General features: G+C 45.9%; 1 protein-coding gene across 1 annotated transcript; it reads left to right on the top strand.

Annotated features, from left to right (window-relative positions):
• The first annotated feature begins 8,304 nt into the window (after positions 1-8,304).
• Positions 8,305-12,558, top strand: Sln (sarcolipin). Its single transcript, XM_050119478.1, has 2 exons — positions 8,305-8,427; positions 11,973-12,558. Exon 2 carries the CDS (start codon positions 12,048-12,050, stop codon positions 12,141-12,143), a length of 96 nt encoding a protein of 31 aa, XP_049975435.1. The 5' UTR covers positions 8,305-8,427; positions 11,973-12,047; the 3' UTR covers positions 12,144-12,558.
• Positions 12,559-22,627: the final 10,069 nt, after the last annotated feature.

The raw sequence follows: 22,627 nt of genomic DNA, 5'->3' as shown, positions 1-22,627 counted from the left end.
GCTAATTCTGCGGTGACCTCAGAGGTGTTCAGAGCTGCACAGGCCACAGAGGACTGTCCATCCTGGCCGCAGTGGTCAGGGAATGTGACACCTGAAATCAGCTCTACTCGTTAAACATCAGACCGCCACGGGCGCTGTTGAGCACATAGGACGGTCTTCTCACTAGGGAGAGCGGCACCAAATATGAAAAAGTCTGAGAAAGAACAAGTTGCACTATTGAGAGGAGGGCGATGAGGCTAGACGTAGGTCACTGTGGTTCTTGGCTCGGAAGATTTGGAACCTAATCTGAGAGCTCTGAGAAACCAGAGAAATAAGAAACAGGGCGCGTTTCATCTGGAACACAGAGAGCCTGTTTCTACCTGGATCTCGGTTGAAAGTTCACTGCCAGGATACATGGCAAGCTTCCCGGTTTGTCCAAGGACACTGATGTGGTGGGCTCTCAGCTTGACTCTGGTGCGCAGTCTGAGGTGCTAACAGAACAGAATTGGTTTTGGGAGGAAAGGCTCACCCTGAGCGAAGGCTAGAGGTGTCCATTGCCTCTGTGTATTCTCTGTTGTGTATTATTCTCTGCTGCACTCCCTTATGAACGCATATCTGAGCCGACCCTGGAGTGGAAGCAAGGTAGTATTCCCTAGTACTCAGGATGGCTATGCATCAGGCTAGGGGGCTGCTGTGTTGTGGGATATTTGTACACTGTATGAAGACATATTGCTGTGATTGGTTTAATAAAGAGCTGAACAGACAATAACTAGGCAGGAGGTATAGGCAGGACTTCTAGGGAGAGAGGGAGGGAGAGAGGGAGGGAGGGAAAAAGAGATAGAGATAGAGAGAGAAAGAGAAGAAAGAGGAGGAGGAGGAGGAGGAATCTAGTTGCTCAGCAGACACCAGGAGACGTGGCAGAAGCAGCATGTGCAGTATGAAGAGATGAGGTTCTGAGCCATGTGACAGGAGTAAGATTGCTCTCGGGCTGGAGAGATGGCTCAGAAGTTAAGAGCACTGACTGCTCTTCCAAAGGTCCTGAGTTCAATTCCCAGCTGCCTCATAGTGGCTCACAACCATCTATAATGAGATCTGATACTCTCTTCTGGCATGCAAGCAAACATGCAGACAAAACACTGTATATACATAATAAATAAAATAAACCTTAAAAAAATGATTGCCCTCACCAGCTTACATGGTCTTTGTCAGCCCATAGGGGTTCTGAGTAGAATAAGAGGGCGGGTGAGGGGTACCTGTCCTCTCCTGTCTCTGAACTTTCTAATCCTTGGGCCCTTTGGTTCTGGGACTTAGGCTTCTTTGGTTCTCAGGCCTTCCAACTCAGTCAGAATCACATGTCCAGCTTACCTTGTTCTTTAGCCCATAGATGGCAAATTGTGAGATATCTTGGTCTCTAGAGTCATTGGAAGCAACTCCCATAATAAATCCCTTCAAACACCTATTAAAGGTTATCTACAGAACCTGACTAACGCAATACTGCTCCATAGGGTGCGGCCATGGAGAGAGCCGTGTTTTCGCACTCCCACCCTGCAGTGTGTCCAGAAGTAATGGTAACTTTGATAACCCCACTCTTCCAAAGCTGCAGGGCCCATCAAAGGTGGTGCTTGAGGAAGGGCACTTTGTAGGCTTAGGTTATACCCAAAGCAAATGAAGGAGGTGTTGGTGACAGACAGATCTATCTGTCCACAGAGGGTACAGTGGGGTGGTCTGGCGTGCACACTGGTCTTTAGTGGGAAGGGTAGAAGACTGATTTCACGTGCCTGCAAAATGCTGTAACATCTAGCAAATGAGAAACAGACTAGCAAAAGAGGAAGATAATATTAGCTGATTTGATGTTTGTTAACACAGTGAGCTCCCGTGACAGCACAGATGCAATTAGTGGTGTGTGTGCGTGTGCGTGTGCGTGTGTGCGTGTGTGTGCGTGTGCGTGTCTGTGTGTGCGCGTGTGTGTGCGTGTGTGTGCGTGCGCGTGTGCGTGTGTGTGCATGTGCATGTATGTGTCTGTGTGTGTGTGTGCGTGTGCATGTGTGTGCATGTGTTTATTGGTAGATTCTGCTGGACAATGGCTAAAGAAGACAAGAATCAGTGCAATGCAAGCTAGAGTATGTCTGACCCAACTCTCTGGGATATAGTCCCCGAATTCTTATTAGTTAATATTAATTCAATATGAGTAGCTGGCAGCAATTCCATGTTCGCTCTTACTGTAAAGGTAAAGAAAGTTAGGTTACTCTCTGACTTGTTGGGCATGTGTCCTGTTGCTCTCTGAGACTACCTACCCCTAAGCCAAAAGGAAATATGGCCTGTAGCTTGTATCCCGAGACCTTTCTTCTGCAGCTTTGCAACTGGGTGATTTGGTTTCTTCTTACCTTCAGGGGACAGAGATTTTTCACGACCCACGGCGAGTGTTCCCTCAGCCTTACCAGCTAAAGGCTGAAGCCAAAAGAACTCTTTCACAGTAACAAATGGGTTCATCTGATCCCCACTATTCTTGCTGAACCTGCAATTGTGTTGTTAGGACTGGCAGATTCTCAGAATCTGTAAGATTTTGTGGATTAAATTCAATAAACAACAGGATATTTCCAGTAGGCGTATCTGGCTAGAACCTCCCAGAACTGTCCAATAACACCACATCAAAGTCCTGTTGAATTCTCACTTTCCATGAGAAAAAGAACAAAGCCAATCTGAAATCCAGGAAAGTTTGGCGGGCAGATGGTATTAGCTTAGTAGTAAACACGTTTTGGCTGCTTTTTACTCCCAAGAAGCTGTTCAGTGTGCTAAGAGAAAGTCATTTGTTTACATAATCTTATTATAGAGCAAAAATATACTTGTTCTAGGGAAAAGAAGTTTAATTGGTTCTAACAGGTGATGTTAATTGGTGTCACCTCACTGACTCAGGTTGTCATAAAGAAGATTCACACATCATTTTCTGACTCTTGCTTCCACCCCTTATGCAAGATCTCATCCCTAGGATGTTCCCCATAGTTCCAGAACTCACATGTGCTCAGGAGCTAGCGCTGCTGTTCCCGTTCTTAGCTTTGGCCTCTCTCAGTGGCTGTCTGCTCTTGGATTTGTATGAACTTCAGATGAGTGTTGGTAAGTATTGCTGCTTCTGCCAGGTGCCAAGACACATCAATGAAAGGATATTACATTGCTGGGTCCGTGGATACCCTGAGGTCTGCAAGATGACACGCACATATAGGGACTGTCTCTCCGAGTCAATGTTGCACACTGTTGAGGCTAAATGTTGAAGGGTAGAGCATCCTAGAGCCGTTGCCTATAGCTCTTTCTCCATCCAGCACTGCCCCCTGCTCCTTTCCTCCCACCTCTCCCTCTCTCCCATCTCTTTGTCTCTTTTATCTTTCAAGATTTTGAGACAGGTTGGCTTCACAACCACTATGTATCAGAGGTTAGTCTTGAACTCCAGCTCTTCCTTCCTCCACCCCACTAATGCTGGGATTACATGCACATGCCACCATCCCTGACTTTGAACTTTTCTCTCTTCAATTTTTAAAAGTTTTATTGTAACCCGACAATGTCTAATTGCATATTTTTATAGGGTGCAAAATGATATCAAGATCAAGGGTAGAATAATTATACCAAGCTGCTGAACATACCCATCACTGAAAAAATATTTTGTTGTTTTTTTTTTTTTCAAGACAAGGTTTCTCTGTGTAGCCCTAGAACTGGACTCTGTAGACCAGGCTGGTCTTCTCAGAGATCTGTCTGTCTTTGCCTCCCAAGCACTGGGACTAAAGGTATATATCATTATACCTGGCTCTGAAAAGTGCTTTTTGTAGGGCGAGCACTTGAAACTTCCTCTCTGTGGTGGTTGGTCCTGGCTGCTGCCTTGCCTAGGCTGAGAAATGTCTAGGATTGGTGGATGACACCCTACAGGTGTTTCTGTGGAGGGTGTGTCAGAGAGGAGTGATGGGCGGATAGTGACACAGGAGATGGTCTGTTCTAACGGTGAGTGGTACAGACAAGGAAGCCAGCACACACACATGTGCAGCTTCTGCTCTTCCTGAGTACATGTGGGCATCGCTGCTGTTCTCACCACAGCTTCTTCAGCCTTCTGATGTGAGCCCATCATCATCCAGTTCTTGGGGGGCTTCTAGGCAGCTGACACAAGCAGGTGCATCTCTTTGCATAACATCTATATTTATATATGTGAACTTATGTATATAGTTAGTTCTGTTTCTCTCGAAAACCCTAACACACTCATAGGAGTTCTGCATATCCCGTTCTCACTCTGCCCGTCATGCTCCAGAGTAGATCTCAAACACTCACGGTACAACACCTATTCCCCTGTCCCCTCTAGCCACCATCTCCCACTCCCCGGAGCCTCTAAGCTCACTACGCCACTCTGCTTTATGAATTCATTTGTGGGGCACTGGCTCGGTTTCAATTATAGCTCTGCTCAGCTTACTTCCCTTGCACAATGTTCTCCAGTTTTTCCATGTTGTCACAGCTGGCAGGGCTCCCTAGGTCTTTTTGAGGGCTGAGTAGTCTTCCATGGTGCAAGGTAGCCAATCTTCTGTAACTATTTGTCTGTTGATAAACACTTATGATTCCATAATTTATTGGGTTATTGCAAGCAACCCTTTCTTAACTTCCTCTCTGGGGCATTGGCCCTATTCTGTATTGTGATTTATGTTTAGACCAATGTCTTGTATGCAGTGCTATTCACTCGGTACCAGCTGAACATTCTCAGCAGTGATAGCAGGATAGTGACGTTGGCCCTTAGCAGGGTACTGTCCCTGTTTTGCCTTAGCGGAAACTGTCTGAGGAGCTAGCTATAGGGAGTGGGAGGCAGCTGGTCACGTTGATTCCCTGGTCAGGAAGCAGAGAGACCAATGTTCATGTGGCTTCTTCCTTTCTATTAACTCTGGAACCCCAGTCCATGGGATGGTACCACCTTCACTCTGGGTGGGTCTTTCCTTCCCAGTCAGATCTCTCTCCAGACACGCTTACAGATACCCCAGTCAGGTAGCTCCTAGTGATTTCAAACACAGGCCAGTTGGCAATAGAGATTAGTCCTCATACATACTACATGACAGCCTGTTCTCTGTTGGCCGTAAGTAAAAGGAGATATTTTGCACCAGAGCTAGAGAAAGGGGTTCTTTGTCACTGCTTGATTGTTTTCAATTACAGATACCCCTTAACTTAAAGACAGGTAGGTGTGTCTCTGTGCTCCTTTTACACACTGTGGAATAGCATTAATTCTTGCTCATGCAGGGAAGAAAGCCAGTGATTTTACACAACTTGCCAAGTAGATTCTGCATGCATACACATTTTAAACTAGAATTATAAATATTTTTATTACATTTATTTATGCAAGTACGATGGCGTGCATGTGGAGGTCAGAGGACAACTTGTGTGAGATGGTCCTTTCTTACAACCTTGTGGGTCCTAGGGATTGTCACCAAGCACCCTTATGCATGGAGCCACCTTGCTGACCCTGAGGGTTATTTTCCTAATGTTACTTAGTGAGTGGAAAATTCAGGATATGGGTACAGGATTTTGTGACTCCACTTTCTACTGCCCTGCACCATCCCTTATGACAGAGTTTCCCCCAAGGAGGTTTAGACTTCCTGTTTGAGTTGACAGTTCTGTGCAGACCCTGAATGTGTGTATTCAAGCATCTTCATGACCTGGTCGCCCCTGTGCCTAAAGAGTAGGTCTTACAGGATGATCATGGCAGCAGACACTAGGAAGAGCTGTGAGAAGCAGGTTTCTGTCTTCTCTGGACTTGTCTTCATGCGTTAGGGACAGGGTATCTCGGAAGGCTGCTGCTCTCTTCCTCAGCGGCTTCAGGAACAGCCGGAGAGGACAAGGCGATGGTGGGCGAGTAGGCACAAGATGGCGATGCTCACCCCTGTGATGTGCAAGGAGCTCACTGCCATTCAGGATGCCTTGGCGCATCTCCCCACAATGAATGGTCTTGCAGCCTTGCAGGGCTGATGCCTTTCTTCATTTTGCAAAAATCTGGATGGAAGTGGGAAGTAAACAAAACCAACTGACTTAACAGCTAACCGAGCACAAGAGCTTGGAGCTGAATCCCAAAGTACATGGTATTTTATCCATGAACACGCGAGCGGTAATGGTGCGGCAGATAAACATTAACAGCTTCAGGGCCACTGAAAGTCCATGGCATTGCTGGCCCTTGACTAAACTGTAGATTAGGAGGCATAGACACAGTGTCAAAGGCTGTTTAGTTCTGTCCTGCTGCTGACAGGCGGAACGGCATTTGTCTAGGAAGTTGATAAATGAGGAATGCCAATGAGCCACAGAGTCAGTATCATGAAGGAAGGTTCATGGCACGAGTGCATTGGTTTTTACCCATAGTGACATTAATGCTATTTTTTTCTTAAAATTATTTTACATTTATATTTTAATTATATTATTATTTTCAAGACAGGGTTTCTCTGTGTAGTCCTAGCTGTTCTGGAGCTCACTATGTGGACCAGGCTGGCCTCTGCCTGCCTCTGCCTCCCAAGAGCTGGGATTAGAAGCATTTATTATTTTTAAAAATATATGTGTGAATTTGTGTGTGGGCACATGGGAGCTGGTCTCTCCTTCAACCATGTGGACCCTGGGGACTGAACTCAGGCCCCAGGCTTGGCAGGAAGTGCCTTAACCCACTGCCAGGCCCACATTAGAGGGAATTTAAATGTCTTATACATTTATATGTTCTTACAAAGGCTACATTGAAAGTGTTATTTTTTTAAGTGGACAAATAATAATTTTTGAGTGGATAGAAAAGGGACAGCTGTGGCTTGGTGACCAAGACAACACTCCCTAGCGTTGGAGACAATCTGGCAGGAGCTGGGAGGGAGGTAAAAGGCAGAAATCCGACTGCAGTTGCAGGGCTTGCCAGATGGCAACAGATAACAGCCAACGTTCGATTGTGCTATAATTAATATTCGCTATCTGTCACTTCAGCAAGCTATCGTTTTACAAGACAAGTGGCGACAGAATGTTGTAATTAGATTACCCTGCGATGGGCTTATGTTGAAATGAAAAAATGGAATGGAAAATCCTTCTTCTGTTGGAGCCTCTCGGGGGGTGGGGGTGCTGAGAAAGGATGGACCATGAACACAGGTATGCAGGGAACCGAGTGTGCTGCTGCCTTCGGGGACCGCCTTCTTTTTATTGCCCTAACTGGGAACTATTAGGGGAGAATGATGCTATGATCTCTAAGGACAGCATTTGCTGAGCAGCACAATTACTGGGATCGTGTGTAAATTCCTTAATTAATGATTTCTAAGTCCATTTAAACACATTAGAGGCTCCACTTGTCTCCCAACATCTGATTTGTTACACACTCACCCTTGTCTGGTTTGGGTCAGTGTCTGTGGTTGAAAACTGTGTCATTCTTTTCCCTTAAGATCTACTCCCTGGGCTGCTGAGATGGCTCATGGTTAAGACCACGGAATGTTCTACCACTGGTCTGGGGTTCAAATCCCAGTACCCTTGTGGTGGCTCACAACAGTCTGGGACTGGACCTCTTCCCGCCTCCCAGGGCACTGCAGACATGTGGTGCACACACTTACATGCAGGCAAAATAGCCACAGCACAAAGGAAGCAGAAGGATATATTCTAGGTATTTCTGTCTCGTCTAGAACTCCCATTCTCCCGAGTTTTGAGCAGGTCTACTTCCCACGCCCAGTTAGCCCAACCACTGGGTTTTGCTGTCTGTTTCACTGCTGTGCTAGTTTAGCTGACACAGATACAAGCTGTGGCTTCCATGGCAGTTGAGGGAGAAACCAGCTGACGTGCGAGCTCGCTGCACATGGCTTCGCGGGAAAGTTCAGTGTAGCCGGTGATGGGGTGGGGGCAGGGGCTAGCTTCCACTGCTAGAACAAAAGTCAGTTTTGAAGGAGAATGTGTGGAATTCTGGCGTGCGGTGTGGGGAGTGTGGGTGCAAGGCAGAGAGCGCCTCATGCTTCAAGCAGCCAAAGATAGTGGGAGATGAAATGAAATCCTGTTTTCATAGCGTCACGCGTTGAGTAGTGAAGTCAGCTCCGAGCAACAATTTGTTCAAAACGCTCTATGGCTCTTGCATCTCTTCAGATGTAGTGAAGGCTTTTATACAGTGGTAAAAGGTGGATCTAAATCCCACAGCATTGCACCAAAAGTGAGCGGGGAACAAGAGTTCTCACAAACCTGCATAGTTAATTCAAATCGGCAGCCAAGGGAGCAAAGCCTTTAGTCACCATATTGCCATGTCCCCTGAACATTAACAGGCTGGAACATCCGGAGCTTGTCTGTTTGAGATGTTTCACCAGTGACATCACGGTGATTGCCACCTCCCTCAGACTACTTTAGGCCCTGCCCAGAGTCCAGGAGCTCAGACAACAGCGAAGACAGTTGGAGTTGGGGAGAGAGAGAAGTCTACGGCAGCCTGGGTGTGTCCTGGTCCCTCTTCAGGTAACAGAAGGATTTTATACTTAGCAATCTCTCTCTCTCTCTCTCTCTCTCTCTTTCTCTGTAGTTTTCAAGTAAAAATGTTAACTGATGAGTACATTTCCCAATGGAACAGGTAATCATAATATATAGCATTTCTTAAGCTATAAAGTGAGTATCTATTCCTGTTTTGCTCTGATATGCATTTTCTCTTTTTCTAATTTTATATTGTTTCCAACATCACAGAAGAAAACCAATGTAAGCTTCTTGTGCAGTTTTCTCCTGGTTTGTAAGGTTCATACCTGGGACAAACAGTTTGGCTCCTAGAGAAGGCATAAAAGGAAGCCAAAGCTCTTGGGTGGGCTCATAGGGGAGAAATAGTACAGTGGCGATTGGACAGCTGCCTAATTTTCTCATTCCTCTCAAAGACTGTGGATGTGTGTGATGGTAAGACCCAGCCTTCATCTGTCGTACACCTTGATAGAATTGCACCCATTGGGAGTTCATTGGATTGGTGGTCTTTTATTTAAAAATACACAAAACAACAAATATTTAAGGCTGCCATCAAAGAACAAGAAGTAGCAAAGGTTAAGCCACAGGAAAGAGAAGTGTATGTTCACTCAATTCAGAGAGGCTGGAAAAAATGCAAAGAGTGCAAAAGATACAAGAAGTTAAAAAATGAATTATAAGAAACAGGAATATAGCTATCACTTACCAAGACACAGATTACTGGCAGAACCCCAGAAGTCCATTGCTATCATTCCCCTTCTGCATCTGTCCCCAAGTGTGGAGCTTGTCCATCCTCTGTTTTGAGGTTTTACAGCCCGTGTCTGTGTCCCTAAGCAGCACCTTTAAGCTCCCTGCTCTTGACTTTGGGTAAATGGAGTCACATTCTCTGATATTCTTGTAAACTCTCCTTTCCTCTTACTGGTATGTTGTGAGATCCGCCCATCCTGCGCTGTGTAGCTCGGGTATGTCACCTATTTTCTTTACTCCATAACATTCAGACGTATGTGAATACCCCAAGTCACATCCGTTCTATGGCTGGCGACCGGTTCTTTCCAGGGGCCATATTCAGGATTCTTGCTGTAAGCTCTTCATCTAACATGCTTCCCCCTCTCTCCCCTGCTTCTCTGAACACTCACGGACATTCTGTTCTCCTCTGTTACCCCTCATTTTCTTCTGCTTCTTCTCTGCTCCAGAGAACTGTGCGTGAAGATTTTCACTCACTACTGACAGTTTACATCATGCTAGTGGCTGAAATAGGGATAAGAAGGAAAAGGGGGAGGGCCTGGCAAGATGGCTCAACAGATAAAAGCACTTGTTGCCCAGGTCGATAATGTGAGTTCAACCCCAAGTTTCCCTAAGTGGAAAGAGAGAACCAACTCTCTAAAGTTATTCTCTGACTTCTGCGTGTGTACTGTGACACACATGTGTATCTGTCCCAAATACAGACATAAAGAAATGTAATAAAAATTAGCAATTTAAAGAAAATGTCATTGGCTACATTTTAAAATGAGATCCTATAATTCATCCACTGGCATAATATAATATGAACCTGCATATTATTCTATCAAAATGTAATAAAAGTTGATTATTCTGCTAGTATCTATGCAGTTAATAATTTGGTACATTGATGATACAACAAATATAACAATTACAGGTAGTTCAGTCAGGCCAAAAGTTTGCTACAAAGCTTTGGCCCCTTGAGCTTTGATCTTTTGCAAACCTTTCCATCTAAATTTTTCCTTCCATGATAGAATTTTGCCCTACAATAGTAATATCTACTTATCTACTTAAATTATCTAAAATACGTAAGTTCTAAATTTTGTTTGGATCATATAAACCAAGTATCAAATTCGTTACTTTACCAAAATTAATACTCTGGTCGACAGCATTGCCTACGGGCTTGGAGTATACTTTCCTGCACGTCCAATCTGTATGCACACTGAAGATACCATCTCGGCTTTCTGAAATGTTTACAGTGTAGGCACATCCTGAGCTTGACTAAAAATAGCTGGCACAAGCCCTTGTTGAGACAGAAATGCTCATGGGGCTAACACTTGTTCGTTGGACTGAGTACCCGCTGTGCGAGGGCCTTCTGTTTGACCCCTGCAGGCTTCGTGCCAGGGCAGGCTTGTGTGAAGCCATGCAGCTGTTGGAATTGCTTTATCCTTTCACCAGGGTTGGATGAAGACCTAGGGCAGCTTTAAATCAGAAGGATGATGTTATCCTACTCCTAAATGTGATCCAAAGAAAGAGCAACGCTAAGCTATATTTTTTTTCCTGTTTTGGTGCCCCTGCTTGAGATACTCTAAATAGCAAAGTTAACATGTGTGTACAGACGTGCCGAAGATGAAGAGAGAAAAATGTAATATTTTGTTTCCTACTCAAAACAATGCGATTAATACAGGTTAAAAACATTGGTCTTGGGATGGCAGCAGGAAGAGAAACTAGGCTCTCTTCAGATAAACACAGTTAACTCTCTCCCTCTCTCCTTCTCTCTTGCCGCCCCCCCCCCTCTCTCTCTCTCTGTGTGTGTGTGTGTGTGTGTGTGTGTGTGTGTGTATGTATGTACGTATGCATTTGAGAAATTGGCTCACATCATTGTGAAGGCTGGTAAGTCCAAAATCTTCAAGGTGAGCTGCCAGGCTGGAGCCTCAGAGAGGAGTGACCTCTTAACTTCAAATGAAGTCTGGGGTCAGATGTTGGAGACCAGGGCATCAGCAACGCTGGTTCCTTTAAGGCTTTTTTTCCCTTTGGACTGAGAGTGGCCATCATTTCTGTGTTTTCACAGTGTCCTCCCTCTATAAGGTCTGTGTTCTAACTTCTTGTCTTTAGACACCGATCATGTTGAATTAGGGCTCACTAGTAACTGATCTAGTTTGCTTCTCTTTCTGTGGTAAAACACTGACCAGAAGCAATTTAAGGTGGAAGGGTATATTTCCAGCTCATAGGTATAGTCCGTCTGGAAGGAAAGCCATGGCAGTCACTCACAGCAGGAACTCGGAGGCAGAAACTGATGCAGAGACCACACAGGAACACCGATAACTGACTTGCTTCTTCTGGCTTGCTCAACTACCTTTCTGTTTCATTTTTTTTAGATTTATTTTTATTAGTTAATGTTTACTTTTATTATTTTAATTATGTGTATGTGTTTGTGTGGGGGTATGTGTACATAGGTGTAGGTGCCCAAGGAGGCCAGAGGCAGCAGATCCCTCCAGAGCTAGAGTTATCGGCAGTTGAGAGCCTCCTAACATGGGAGGAATTATTCAGTTGAGATCCTTTTTCCCAGGTGACTCTAGGTTTAGATCAAGTTGATGCTGGAGCTACCTACGGCAGTGACCTCATATTAACTTAGTTACGTCTTGAAGACCCTGTCTCCAAACACAGTCACATTCTTAGGTATTGGGGACCAGGATGTCAATGTATAAGTTTGGGGGTCAGGATGGAGCAAGTCATCACAAGCTCTCTCCTCCTCCACAACACTTCATTTTCCTCTGACGGAAGGCTGGGCAGCTTCCAGGTACGTTCTCTTATCTACCGTGTTGTCTCTCTTACTTTGTTAGGAAGTGAGGCTAAGCCGGAGACCCTTGGTGCACTCTCAGAAGTCTGCCTGAAGTTCTCACCCAGCAACTCAGAAGATGGAGCGGTCTACCCAGGAGCTGTTCCTCAACTTCACAGTTGTCCTGATTACCGTTCTCCTTATGTGGCTTCTTGTGAGGTCCTACCAATACTGAGGGGCCATGCTGCGCTCCTGGGAGTGACGCCTGTGTGCCCTGAGCTTCTGCTGCTGTTATTGTCATGGGATGCCACTCCTGGCACCACAGTGTCTCTGACCCACACTCACAATGCCTGACACACCACAGTGCTAGGTCCCTTGTGTGCTTTCTAAAGATGCTGATGCTGTTCTTATGGGCTGCCAAAGGCTCATCAGCCAGTGAGCCCTAGGCTTGTTTCCTAGCAAATACACTATGCAGGCCACCAAGTTAAAATTAAACCGGATTCCTGATGATGCAGAGTAACAACAAGGCCCTGGTCTGTGCCAACACACATCCCCCCAACCCACTCTGTCTGCCACCAAACTGACTCAAAGCTTCTGAAGACATGAACGAGAAAGTCTTTGTCAGTCCCTTGAATTCTCATGTCAATAAAGTTAAGCCACTCATGAAAACGGCTTTTAGAATTTATTTTAGCATCTGCGTGACCCTTGGCTGGGACCGAAGTGACAAATAGCACATTATTTCTAGCATTTGAGATTAGCCAAGATGCTCCAGCTGCCTAGGATCAGAAAGCATGACAAGCCAGAGTGTCCTATTTCAAATGATCCCATTGCTTCTCAAACCTTCCCTCTGCTAATTCTACGGCCAGAAGGAGAATGAATCCAGCCTGCTGGCATCTTGGGGCAGAGCCCAGAGTGCTCACTAAAAGCACAGAATTCATCTGGTCTTGTGCCTTTTGCATAACTTTCACAAGAAATGGGCTCAGGAGAGGGTGCAGTGGGGGAAAGTCCTTACTTTGTAAGTTCAAGGGCCCGAGTGCAGACCCTCAGTAGCCATATGAAAACCCAGGACAGTGAGTTAGCTTGTAATTGCAGGGATGGCAAGGTAGGAGGCAGAATGGCCCAGACAGATCCTGGAAACTTCCAGGCAGGCTAGTCTAGCCTACTTGACAAAGTTCCACACCACGAGGGGCCCTCTAGTGAAAGATGGGGGGTACCTGAGGTTGTTCTCTAACCTTCATGTGTTAGAAGCACCCTGATTTTCATCCCTGTCTGCATTCAAAGAAAATCAATAAAGCAGGGAAGATCTTTCAAGCTATTGACACAGCGTCCTTTCCAGACCAATTAAAAAGAAATCTTAGTGGCGGATTCTAAGCCCCTGAGTTAAAACAACAAACACAACCCGAACAGAAAGCACAGCATCCAGACGACCTTAGAGTGCAGCTGAAGTTGAAAGTTGAAAGCCACCCAACTGCGGCTCAGATGGGCATGTGGGAGTTGTTTCTTGAAAGATGGATTCCAGATGATCCTAATGCTTGGAGGCTTTAAGAACTAATATGTGTACTGGGCAGTGGTGGCGCATGCCTTTAATTCCCAGCAGTAGGGAGGCAGAGGCAGACGGACCTCTGTGAGTTCAAGGCCAGCCTGGTCTACAGAGTGAGTCCCAGGGAAGCTACGGCTACACAGAGAAACCCTGCCTTGAAAAACAAAACCAACCAACCAACCAACCAACCAACCAACCAACCAACCAAACAAACAAACAAACAAAAAATACTACGCTTTGAGAGATTCCCAACAAAACATGGTCCCTGGCTCTAATTTTGGAATTAGCTCACACACGTGTGTGTGTGTGTGTGTGTGTGTGTGTGTGTGTCTTTAAAGAGTTAGCGTGTGGCACACATTCTCAAAGGTCTGGAGGACCCTTGGCAGATGGTTAGCAGAATGTCCTTTACTTGCAGAACACTTCTGAGGGTCTACTGCTGTTTGAGCAGGTATGTGTGTGGTGGGACAGGGAGGAACAGGCCCAGGAGTGACACATACACCCTTCAGACATCAGATCACAGACTCGTTTGCTGAAGCCTGGGTCCTGGTGCCACACAGGGTGCTTATGACAGGGAGCACTTGGTGAGTCCATTGCATACTAGCCTTGTCCAAGGTTCTGTGTTTGCATCACACCATGAGCAGCCATGGAAACTGAAGCTCGGAGACCTCACGAATGGGGAGCTGGTGCTGAAGCTACAGGCGGAAGACAAAGACAACAGGTCACCTTAATCTTTGCTGGAGACGGCTTTACTGGAGACCTTCAAACCGTTTGATGATGCTTCAAGTTTTATCCTCATGTTCTTTAGCATTCTGAATTCTTTAACATTCTAGCTTAATAAGATAAAGCTAACGTGGCAAACCTCTGTATGGTTTCTCTTACTGATCACCACCCTCTCTCTGTCCCTAACTACTAATATCAGGGGTGTACAGGAAGATTCCTAAGTGTACAGGATGGATGGGGTTTCAGGACACGTCATGAATCACCTTCCCAGGGAAAGGGACATTTCCTAACCATCAAGTGTGGAGCTAGGAAAGACTTCTAGTGCCTTCCACATGGAGAAGTCTTAGTCATTAGAGCTAAATTCTCACCTCACTTATAAGTTTCTTTTTATATGTGACTTTTCTTGGTCCCTTGGGCACTCTGAACATCATAATACCTTTTGCTGCCCCCCCCCCCAGCGTTTGTCCTAGGCCCTCAAAATGGGTGGCTATCCCAAACATGATCCTTGCTCTCCTCTAGAATAGAGAGAATTGATTTCTAGATGCTGACTAAAGTTTCTGCCCATCTGAACTCATTCTAACATCTTTCTTTTTTGGCTTGTCCATTCATTCACTCATTCATTCACTCATTCACTCATTCACATCCCTATTTTGCAACTGTTATGTGTTGAGCATCATACTAACCACTGGAGAGAACATGGTTAATAAGACAGGTAAGCCATCCTCATGGAGCTTAGTGGGGAAGACAGGTGCATTGGTGGGCAGTGGAATGCTGTAATTGTTATTAGGGAGGAGAATGATCGTATGGAGGGGATTCTGGGCAACAGGAACATCAAAAAAAACAGAGAACATGGCAAATTCTGGAAACTGAAAAGATCTGCTGATCTCACTACTGGCTGCAGTTATACCACGTAAGGGCAGAACTCAGAATCTGACCACATCTCTTTTCCTACCAAGTTGGATTACCCCGGGTATCCCTCATCCACAGGAAGGGACCCTTTGCCACCAACAGTTGTTAGAACCATGTCTGTTTTACATAGAGCATAGACTCTGGCATTGAACTGCCTGTCCATATATAGTAACAGCAGCCAGGCAACGCTCTTCACTCACAACCTCACCTACTGAGCAGTTCTCTGTGGTACGATGTTCTCCTCTTCCTGTTCTAAATCCTGGGATGCCAAGACCTCAATTTTACCCAGAGTTGAGTTGCTCACATAATAATGCCAAGCAACCATTGAATTAAAAAAAGATTCTTGCAGTGTTGGTTAGATTTTGCTTCTGGTATTTTATTTATTTATTTTTTTTTTGTTTTTCAAGACAGGGTTTCTTGGTATAGCCCTGGTTATCCTGGAACTAGCATTGTAAACCAGGCTAGCCTTGAACTCACAGAGACTCACCCGTCTCTGCCTCCCAAATTCTGGGATTAAAGGCGAGCACCACCATTACTTGGCTTACTTCTAGTATATTCAATTCTCACACTAAATTGTGTATGCTTGAACCATCTCGTTTTTTATCTACTGAAATTGTTCGAGGTTCTGAAGGAGCAGAACAGACAGAATGAATATTACAAAAGGCATATGTTGGGTTGGCGTACATGACCCAGTCTGAGTTGTCCAACAATGACTGTCTGTGCACCAGAGAGGCAAAGAACCCAGTGGCTGTACAGTTCACCAAACTAGATGCCTTGGCAGTCTCAGTTTGGTGTTGAAGGCCTGGAGGAGTCCTGAAGGCCCTTTCTTCTGTGTTAGAAGACTGATAAAGCTGGGCTCCAGTACCGGCAAAGGCTGACAACAGCGGGGGCAGCAGCAGAGTAGATGCCCTGACCAGCAAGGAACACTGCTTCTCCTTCACCCATCCCTGTATCTGGGCCACCTCCGGAAGACGTAGCCTACTCTGTGGGATAGTCCTCCCGCTCGGCTAATTCTTCCAGGAAATATCCTCCCAGACCCTCCCAGAGGCGTGCCTTTTATTTGATTCTAAACCCAATCAAGTTGACAACCAAGATTAACACCAATTTACTCTCTTATATTGAAATAAATACTCAAACTGGGCGTAATGGCATGCATCCTGTGCTGGATAGTTTTGTCTCAACTTGATCTAAGATAACCCAGACTGGTTGTCTTAAAGTCACCTGGGAAGAGGGAACCTCAGTTAAGGTTAACCTCCATAAGATCTGACTGTAGGCAAGCCTGTAGGGCATTTTCTTGGTTAGGTATTGATGGGGGGGGGGAGGCCCAGGCCATAGTGGGTGGTTCCATCCCTGGGCTGGTGGTCCTGGGTGCTGTAAGAAAGCAGGCTGAGTGAGCCCTGATGACCAAGCCAGTAAGCAGCTCCCCTCTGTGGTTTCTACATCAGCTCCTGACTCCAGGTTCCTGTACTGTTTGAGCTCCTGTCCTCATTGCTTCAGATGATGAACTGTTACATGGAACTGTGAGTGAAATAAATCCTTTCCTCCCCAAGTTGTCTTTGATCATGATGTTTTCTCTTTCTTCAAAGCAATAGAAAGACACACCTGGAATCCCAGGACCAGGGAGGTTGAGGCAGTAGGATTATGAGTTCAAGGCCATCCCAGGCTATATATATTTTCTGTCTCAAACAAACAAACAAACAAACAAACAAGAAAACAAACAATCCCCTCAAACCCAAAACAGGAACAAAACGCACTTGTATTCACACCTGACAACTTCAGCACTGTCTCTGCGCCCCAACTCTTCTCAATAGGGCTCTGGTACAAAACATTCAGATAAATTGGTATCCCAGCCCACAACTCTAAGAAGACCCCAAGATACCGGAACACAAACCTCTTTCTGGTTTTGCTTTCCTCATACAGATTAGAGTACACGAAGTGGCCAGAAGAAGGTGACGCCTGCTCGGTTTTCTTACTGAATCTGGGGCCCCCAGTCTAGAAGGCGACATAGAGCGACAGTCTGCTCTTTAAAGCTCATTAGCTCCTATCATCCCACTGTTCCTTTCGCATCACTGGAATACAGCTGCTTGAGCCGCTTGAGTCCATGGTCTGTGCCTTACCTATATGACACCCCAAAGCCTTCCTCCGCAGGGAGGTGTGTCTGTCCCTACCCACAATCCTGTCCTGAATGCCCAGGGAACCCCCATAGAGCAGTCAAGGGCAAAAGTCAGCTACTTCTGCTCTTTGTTTCTTCTGATGGTGACCACTGTTCTAGGCGTTTGATTGTTTTTTTGTTCCAGAATTATCATCACCACCATCATCATTTTGTACAGACGGCCTTTCTTAGTGGATCCCTGGCCACCTATGGTCTATCTTTTGGTTGCCTGCTTTATCTGCTTCTCCTCAGCTCTCGTTTGCACTACTTCTGGCTATTTGTAGTTTCAAGTGTGTCCTCTGTCTCCTCTCGCCACGACCTTGCAGAGCTGTCATATGGTCTGAATGTCCCAGTGTTTTCCTGGCGCACTCCAGCTCACTTGCTAAGAATGCCATTAAGTGTTAGTGCCTCCTGGAAACCGTCCCCAGATAATTCCTTTCTCTCCAGGCCTCCTGCCCACATTCTCATAGCACTTAGCACATTGTGCTGGTTTGTTTGTGTCTCTCCCATGTGTGCTTCTCTGTGCAGACACCCTTCAATGCTTAATTTTCTAGTGGTCCAGCATCATCACCGGCTCAGTATCTACTGAAAACATTATGACTTCCTGGCCAGATAGTAAAAGCTTTGGGGGACATAGGCAATGTTTCTATGACTAAATACATGGTCTGTGCTCACTATCACACTTTTTAGAAGCAGGAATGTAGGGAAAAAAAACTGGTCTAGTTCTAAAAGTTCTACTACATGAATAAGCAAACTAAATTTAAAAAAAAAACTTTATCCAGTTGAAAGAATCTTCTCAAAGGTTATTAGCTCCCTCATGAAATATTCAAGGTGCTTGCTGCTTTTGATCTTTCCCTACCAGCACCCTGAACAAGTTGACAGTGTTTATGAATTACTCATCAAAGCCTGATGTCTTGAGCATATTTTCAAGTTCATCTACAAACATGAGAAATTTTCATTATTTAAGCCGTGTGTAGCTGGGGTCAAACTTCATGTACCTCTTTGCTGGATGCCTACTGTGTGTTAAAAGCTCTTGTTGCAGGGGGCAGGGTGCTGGAGAGATGACTCAGCAGAGGACCCGGGTTCAATTCCCAGCACCCCCATGGCAGTTCAGACTCAAATTCCAGGGGATCTGACACCCCCACACCAATGCTCATAAAATAAAATAAATTATTAAAAAAACTCTCATGGGTTCTGTTTCATTTAATCATTTTTTATCACGTGAAATATTTGTTTTTTATTTGAATTTTATTCATCTGGAATTTTTTTTAAAAAAACAGGGTCTCACTATAGAGCTCAAGTTGGCTTCAAACTCACAATCCCCTGCCTCAGTTTCCTTATTATGGGATTACTATACCCAGCTTGTTTTGTAGCTAGAAAATTTTATTTATTTATTTATTTGAGACACCGCATTGTCTAGGCTGGTCTCTGGACTCAAGGGATCATCTCATCTGAATCTCAGAATTACACAGATATGTAATGTTGAATCCCTAGAGTTAATGAAGCATGTATCTTGGCTCTTATCTCAAAATTGGGGAGATGAATGCTCAGAAAAGATCTGTACTGAGCTCTAAGAGCGAGATCATAAACGCATATTTAGTTCTATCCAGTTCTGAGACCAAGTAGTCACACCTCTTTCCAATCATGGCTGTTAGGCAGTGAGAGATGAGCAGACTTAGAAGTTATTGAGGATGGGCCCCTCCCTTACAATGAAGGAGAGGGAGAGAGAGCGTGAGGGAGAAGGGAGACCCCAGTAACTAACCATCAAGGCAGTCCCTCACACCATTAGGCGCATGGTTCAGAGTTAACGTTGGTTTCTTTACTGCGGTCTGCTAGTCTCAAAGGTAGGGTGTACATGAGCGGGCTTTCCAGGCAAACACTTTGTTGTGCTGCTCGGCCACACAGCACGTGCAATTTGTATAGTTTTCCGTTTCCCGAGAACAGAGCCCTAGAACCACATCCTTCACGTGGGTGGTAGATGATAAGAGAAAGTGCTGGTGGCTGGTCAGCTGTTGCCAGGGTCATCGTCGTCAGCTGTGGGGATTAAGCAGAGACGACAGCTCCATCTCTAGGATTAGCTGGTACACACTTGCTGGGATTCGTCACGTGGGAATGCTCATCTCTACTCACTAGATCATTAAAAATAATGGTCTGGGGAAAACAGCATCTCTGGATTCGCAGACAGCATTCGGCTTACCAACAGGTACCCCTCACCCAAGCTCTGACTTCCGTGGGCTTTACTGTCCTTAGCTATAAAAACAGAAGGGAAGAGAGCTCGGGTGGCAAGGGACTTGTGTTGCCAACAGGAAGAACCTGACTCCGATTCCCAGAAGCCACCTACGGAAGCTAGGAGTGGTCATGCGGGCTTGTAACCCCAGTGCTGGGAGGCAGACCCCTAGGCGCTAACACTCTGGAATACCGTGGCCAAATCGCATAAAATAAAACAAGGCAGTAACAGATAGGCCTATGATAAGGAGTCTATTAGCATTCCTTCCTTGAAGGGAATGGGGTGTCACCAGAGCCATATCTGAGATGCCACCTACTATGTGCAACCCAGTTGTACACTGTGGTTCTGGAGTCTGGTTCTATATTTTATAGGCTGTAGAAGGTTGACAAGGGGTAAAGGAAGGACCCAGTGATGTGGGTTTGTTCATTGTCATCTATCCTGGGATGGGGCTTTTATGGCGATGTAGCTGTTACTATCTAAGGGTCCTGATAGGATTTGTTTTCTCTGCCAATTAAAGAATTAAAAGGCCGGGCGGTGGTGGCACACGCCTTTAATCCCAGCACTCAGGAGGCAGAGGCAAGCGGATCTCTGTGAGTTCCAGACCAGCCTGGTCTACAAGAGCTAGTTCCAGGACAGGCTCCAAAACCACAGAGAAACCTTGTCTCTAAAAACCAAAAAAAAAAAAAAAAAAAAAAAAAAAAAAGATTAAAAGGTAGGGGAAACCTCGAGTTTGTTAGTTAGCAGTGGGGAAATATTGAACACGATATACAGCAGAGGACAGAATCAACTGTAGAAGAAAGGCTTTTGCTGAGGGAGAGGAAAAAACACACATACAGTAGCCCCCACAAGCAGAGGGGGGACTTGGGAGGCCCAAAATCCAGTCTCTTCTGTTTTCTTAAGTCTCCGAAGAAGTTCCCTCCCCTAATTTAGGTTGTTCTGTTTGAAGACAGGGTGGCCGACTGGTCCACAACTACTGTGTAATACGCCCCGATCCAGTCTTCAAATCCAAGTGAGTCCATTAGCAAGAGGCCCATTGGCTGGAGGATAAGCCCATGCGCCTTTGTTTTAAGATGACATGTTTTCGTCGCAGGCCAGGAGAGTGAAGAAGAACCTGGCTATCTTGGAATTCCAGTCTTTATTACCTCCTCACTGCCCCTCTCCCTGCCTGCTGACCAAGGAGTCTGAATCAACTCCTTACAACTAACTGCCTTGTATCAGCCGTGCTCCTGGAAGCAACCGCCATTAAACTCATTGCTCCCCCAGGCTGGACTTGGTGGGGTCCTTTCTTTGGTCCACCGTGATTAGACACTGTTTTCATCTCCGCAGGCGAAACCCCACTACAGGTGCTGGTTCTGCTGCTGTGTGGCTTCTGTGCTATTTTAGGAAAGATGATAATGAAACACTTCGGCAGGAGTTGATGATTTCTCTAAACAGAGGAAAGAGGTGGGTTGCAGTTTCCTTTGCTCTGAAGAGGGTAACAGTTCTCACAGACACAGGGGCTTATGTGAATAACAGCATCGCGACTCCTCGCTCAGCCGCAGACTGTTGCACCCGCCCCAGCCCCACGGGACGGACTCTCCAAGACTGGGGTCTGGATTGCAGCATCCTTCTTAAAGCCGCTTCCTGAATGATCCTTTCACTCCCTAAGGGTTGAGGACGGTTATTTTCAGCACCCTGACACACCAGCCCTTAGGACTTGCGTTTCTAATTATTATCCTGGGCTCAGTCAGCAGTTGGCCTGAGATGTTTGCACATGACCTCTCTGTCTGAGGGACCACAGATTTTTTTTTAATCCCATCCCCACAAACTACAAATTTACATTCTTATCTTTCCCACCTCTCTCTGTATCCTCAACCTTGCTTCCTAGTGAGTCCCACACAGGCTTACTGGTGCTGTGGAGGGGAAGTAGGGCACAGAGAGCCATTCCGACCAGCATAGGGAAGAAAGCAGGGGCAGAGAAAAAGAATGGACGCCCCCACCCCAACCAGGACCAAGCGACAGAGCATGTGTGAGGAAAAGTCGGCGCGATGCGAATATGGGAGGAGGGCGATCTGCAGACGACCTAGAAAGAGCTACACTCGGTCTTGGATCTTCCTTCAGCCTCTCTTCCACCCTTGGAAGGGCCTTTCTCCCTTAATAAATTATTTCTTTTGCTACTATCCACTCATCTCTGTACACACCTTTGTTGAGGGACTCAAGTGTCTGGAAATGCCCATGGGTGCCCTCCAGACTCCACTCACCGCAGGTTCTAGCTCAAACAAGCTCGCGCCTTCAAGCCAGAAAACTCCGACTGTGTCTATAGATGTGATTAGTAAAATGTGGGCTGGAGAGATGACTTGTGGGTATGAGGACTCAACTTCTGGTCGCCAGCACTGATGTTAAAGCTGAACACGGCACGCAGGACCTACAGCCCAGTACTCGGGAGCCGTGGCAGAGGTAGACAGATCCCAGAGCCTTGCTGGTCAGCCATCAAACTGAGTTGGTTTAGCGAGAGATTCTGTTTCAAGGAGTTTGGGTGGAGAGAAACCAAGAAAGACATGTCCCATTGAACTCTGGCCTCCACATGTTCCTCAAAGGGATAGTCACCCGCTCGTACACTAAAAAAGTTTATGCGTTTTTTTTATTATAAAAACAGATTTATTTAGTACACTGCCAACAGAGCATCGGGGGTGACAGCAGCAGAGAACCTCCTGCCAAAAGCGAAACCTTAAAACCTAAGGTTATGCAGTCCGTTAGCCTCCATGAAAGGCATGTTTCGACACATTCTCAGAGAGCACGAAGGAATTGTCACTCAGATTTTAAAAGCGCTGGGAACATCAAGCTTGAAAAGATCTTCCCACACTGCTTTCCCTCTCTGATCGAACTCTGCATTTTGTGTCTTTTCGTTTCACTGTTACAAGGTTTGAGGAAGGGACAGTCATGCTTTGGGGTGAAACCCTGGTTCCCACTCCTGTGAGCCATCGAGGGTTCCTGACCCCGCCCCCCCCCACCTTCTTCCTGACAGCCAGATGAGACCCGAGGAGAAAGACACAGCACAGGACAGCCTTCTCTTTCGAACTCGGTGTTTTAAAATTCAGAACTGTGCCTTTTTCACACGGAGCAAGCGAGACGAAAATGCATTTCCTTTCGCAGCGCACATGGAGTCTGCACCACGTGACTGTGGTCTGGCGC

The sequence above is a fragment of the Alexandromys fortis genome, unplaced genomic scaffold, assembly GCF_014885135.2.
Source record: "Alexandromys fortis isolate MF-2015 unplaced genomic scaffold, M_Fortis_MF-2015_v1.1 scaffold_167, whole genome shotgun sequence".
Classification (NCBI taxonomy): Eukaryota; Metazoa; Chordata; class Mammalia; order Rodentia; family Cricetidae; genus Alexandromys; species Alexandromys fortis.
Note: the sequence above shows the minus strand (reverse complement) of the source record. Positions and strands in the feature narration are given on the sequence as shown.